The sequence below is a fragment of the Triticum aestivum genome, chromosome 6A, assembly GCF_018294505.1.
Source record: "Triticum aestivum cultivar Chinese Spring chromosome 6A, IWGSC CS RefSeq v2.1, whole genome shotgun sequence".
Classification (NCBI taxonomy): domain Eukaryota; kingdom Viridiplantae; phylum Streptophyta; class Magnoliopsida; order Poales; family Poaceae; genus Triticum; species Triticum aestivum.
In genome coordinates this window covers 508,799,635-508,803,751 of record NC_057809.1, presented here as the reverse complement: position 1 = coordinate 508,803,751, position 4,117 = coordinate 508,799,635, and the positions used below count along the sequence as shown (strand labels likewise).

Below are 4,117 nucleotides of genomic sequence, written 5' to 3'. Positions count from 1 at the left end.
GAAGTTGAGTCGACTTCTTGGCCATGTCGAGCACTCCAATCCTCTCCACTGAGGGATACATCCAATCATCGAAGCGTGCTGCCTGGAACGTGTATTCGAAGGCTAAAACCCACTGACCTTGCGCCCCATAGAGACAGTTGAATAGCGAATGTGCGCAACCATGCCAGTCCGCGAATCACCTTCATGTAGGAGCAAGAAGATGTGTCGCCGCTGCCAACGAGAACGAGAATTAAGAAAATTCACCATGTTGTGAATCAGGAAATAAAAAGCCCCCACCGCAAATCGCCGCCACCGTCATTGACGCCACAACCCGCCGTCGCAGTGCCCCCACAGCCACTATGGCATGGCCACTGCCTAGACGCCTGGGGGTCGCCGCCCTGGCGTTCGACCTCCATAAATTCATGCGCCGTGCAGGGCCATCACAACACTTCAGCTACGAGAACCTTTTTAGCGCAAGGAGATGTTCCCGCCATGCAGGCTTTGCCGGTCATCTTCCTCTGGCTACAGCAACGTGGGTCGAGAGGGGAGGAGGCGGGGGTGGTGGCTAGGGTTTCGCCCAACCGCCCCATGAGTGAGTCATTGTATCACAAGTATATGCACGCCACAACTAGCAAAATATCTTTTTCGGGCGAGTACTTGAACGAAGGTGTTTCCAAAACAGGCGGACAACTTCTCGCAAAAAAACAACATGCCGACAACAGTTTTCAGCGACCTGTAGAAATCGTTGGTACCATGCTCAAAAAAAAAAGAAAAAAAGAAATCGTTGGTACCACAGCGTTACAATCATACAAAGAAGTGCAGCGGGGCTGCACGCTCCTGCCAAATTAGCTCACACACGTGCTGTCTGCTACTAGAATTCACACTGCACGCCTGCATGCATGCAGGACAAGATTCAGTGCAGCTGCATGGCTGTGAAGAACTCTCCGAGTGCCGTCCTGGACGATCTGCCATCCTCCGCCCACGCCCTCTTCATCAGCTCCCGGACCTCCACCACCCGCCGCCGCATCGCCGTGTCCCCCATCACCGTCTCGATCACCTCCGCCACCTCGCGGCTCTCCGCGACCGGGCTCTCCGGGTCGTTCCCCCGCGCCAGCTCCACGCACGCGCCCCAGTCCTCCGCCAGCATCTTGACGTTGTAGAACTGCTCCGCCGAGAGCGGCCACCCGACGATGGGCACGCCGTGCGTCAGGCTCTCCAGCACAGAGTTCCACCCGCAGTGGCTCAGGAACGCCCCCGTGGAGACGTGCGCGAGGATCCTCACCTGCGGCGCCCATCCATGGAGCAGGAGGCCCCGGCTAGCAGCGCTCGCCCGCGCCTCGAACCCCTCCGGCAGACACTCTTCGGCGCCGTCGACGTCGAGCGCCGCCGGCAGCCGGAAGGCCCAGACGAAAGGCCGGCCGGTGGACTCCAGTGCCGTGGCCAGCTCCATCATCTGCTTCGGAAGTATCGAGTTCTGCGGCCCGAACGAGATGTACAGAACGGATGCCCTCTGCTGCGAGTCCAGCCAGCGCATGACGGCGGCGTCGGTCTCGGACGGGGCCGTATCCGAACCGGAACCATCGCGGACGAGAGCGCCGATGGGCCAGACCGGGACCTTGCTGCCGATAGTGCGGTGCACCATGGCCAGTCCGGTTGGCTCCAGCTCCTCTACCGTGTTCACCAGCACCGCGTCCGTCAGGTACCCATGCCGTATCTGCCGGTGCATGTACGCAGTCACCCGGTCCATGCCGGGAGACGGGCCGGAGAGAAACACCTGTGACAGCTGGGATCGGTGGAGCTCCACCTCCGGGTGCTCGAGCAGGCGGAGCAGCTGACCGTCGTCGTGGAAAGGCAGAGCCGGCATGTTCTTCCACAGGGCGTGCAGGATGGCCGTGCCGAGCGCGCCGCAGGACACGAGGATAGCGTGCCCGCACCCGCGCCGGCGCGCGACGCGCACCGTCCACGCGACGAACACGTCGGCGATGACGACGCAGTCGTCCTTGTCCTCGACGAGGCCGGACACGTAGGCGTCGAAGGCGGGCTCGAGCGACTCGAAGGCCTCGAAGAGGAGGAGGAACGCCGGGAGCGGGAGGGAGATAGTGGACTCGCAGTCGGCTGGGAGGCCGTGGTCGGCCGGGACGAACGGCAGCGCGTGGAAGCTGATGACCGAGGACGAGGGCGACGCGGAGGAGGAAGCGCGTAGGGCGGCAACGTTGCGCGGGGTTGAGACGATGGTAATCTTGACGTCGGCGGGGAGGGCTCGGCGGAGGAGCCGCGCGACTTCTAGCAAGGCGGCGAGGTGGCCCTGGCCGGGGAAGGGGAACAGAAGGACGTGCTTGGTGCTGGTCGTGGCCATGGATGCGGGAACGGTACGTGCGGCTGTTTTTCTGTACGCGGCGTACGCTGCTGGCGTGAGAGCATCTCCAACGCCGGTCGCGTCGCGCGCAAAAAGCAAATATGCCGCGTGCGTATCGTCTGATTTGACGCGGCACGCAGCGCTGGCTCCAGCAGCCGCGCTAAAATGCAGCGCGTGCGCGCCGTTCCAACAGCACGCGCGACTCACACAAACAACATATACATTCGAAAACAAAAGCAAAAAAATCAAAAACAAACAAAAATAAATAGTTTAATTTCGTTTATTACAACTCAAACAAACAGTTTATCGTTTAATACAACAAGTAGTGCAATTAAATACAACAAATAGTTCAACAATACAATAACGAACGCACAAATCATGATGCTCTTTGTCGTCCATTCCATGCCCACCACTCCTCAATGAGATCCTTCTGAAGATCATTATGCGCTGCAGGACGTCAAATGGCATGATATGAGACAACAAAACGGGCCACCCTTTCAGCCGTCCGTCGCACTCGCATGGGATATCCCAAGAGCTCATACTGAGAGTAGTCTACATCTTGGCCACGCTCATTCTCGATGATCATGTTATGCATGATCACACAAGCGTGCATTATGTACCAAAGCATCTTTTGATCCCAAAATCTAGCTGACCCTCTCACAATAGCAAATTGGGCTTGCAAAATCCCAAAAACTCTCTCCACATCTTTTCTAGCCGCCGCCTGAGCATTGTGGAAATCAAAATTTTTCTTACCTTCTGGCTTTTTCAACGGCTTGACAAAGGTTTACCACTTTGGATAGATGCCATCCGCTAGATAATAGCCATAGTTGCATGTACGACCATTTGCTACAAACTGCACCGGTGGCAACTCCCCATTTGCAATCTTACTCATCAGTGGTGACCGGTTGACAACATTGATGTCATTCAAAGATCCAAGCATTCCAAAGAATGCATGCCAAATCCAAGTCTCTTGATCGGCCACCGCTTCAAGGATTATAGTGGAACCCTTTTTTTGGCCGTGGAATTGCCCATGCCATGCCTTTGGACAATTCTTTCAAGTCCAATGCATGCAATCTATTGAGCCAAGTATGCCAGGAAAACCGCGAGCTTTGTTCATCGCTAAAAGCCTTGCGACGTCTTCAGCGTTGGGAGATCTCAAATACTCCTCGCCAAAGACTTGCACAATTCCGACTGCGAAACGCTTGACACATATGATGGCTTGGCTCTCACCCATAGCCAAGTGATCATCAACTAGATCAGCCGGTATACCGTATGCCAACATACGCAAAGCGGCTGTCACCTTCTGAAAGGTGCTATGCCCGAGCTCTCCGACGACATTCCTCCTTTGCTGAAAAAAGCGGTCATGACTCGCTAGTTTCTCTGCAATGCGCCTGAACAACTCGGTGCTCATCCTAAACCGGCGACGAAAATACGACTCGGGGTATGTGGGATTCTCCGCAAAATAATGCCTGATCAATCTGTTGTGGGCATCGATCCTATCCCTCCAATTTTTTTGCCGACCCATAACCGAACCACCGTGCTTCGATTTTTTATTAATATGCATAGCTAGGATCATTGCAAGATCCTCCTCCTCTTTCATATCAAATTCTTCTTCGAAAGAATCATACGACGAACTCATCTACAATGTTGAATACTATGCTATAAATAAAAAACTACAATCAACATGCACGAAATTCATGGCTTTTGGGCAATACATACCTTCTAGGCGTTTTGTCGAACACCTTGCGGGCGCCGAGCGGCAGCGAGCGCGCGGGCGCTGTT

At 55.4% G+C, this 4,117-nt stretch overlaps 1 protein-coding gene across 1 annotated transcript; it reads right to left on the bottom strand.

Moving 5' to 3' along the window:
• Positions 1 to 723: 723 nt before the first annotated feature.
• Positions 724 to 2,395, bottom strand: LOC123130857 (UDP-glycosyltransferase 92A1-like). The gene has a single exon (XM_044550652.1). It carries the CDS (start codon positions 2,333 to 2,335, stop codon positions 893 to 895), a length of 1,443 nt encoding a protein of 480 aa, XP_044406587.1. The 5' UTR covers positions 2,336 to 2,395; the 3' UTR covers positions 724 to 892.
• Between the last annotated feature and the right edge of the window lie 1,722 nt (positions 2,396 to 4,117).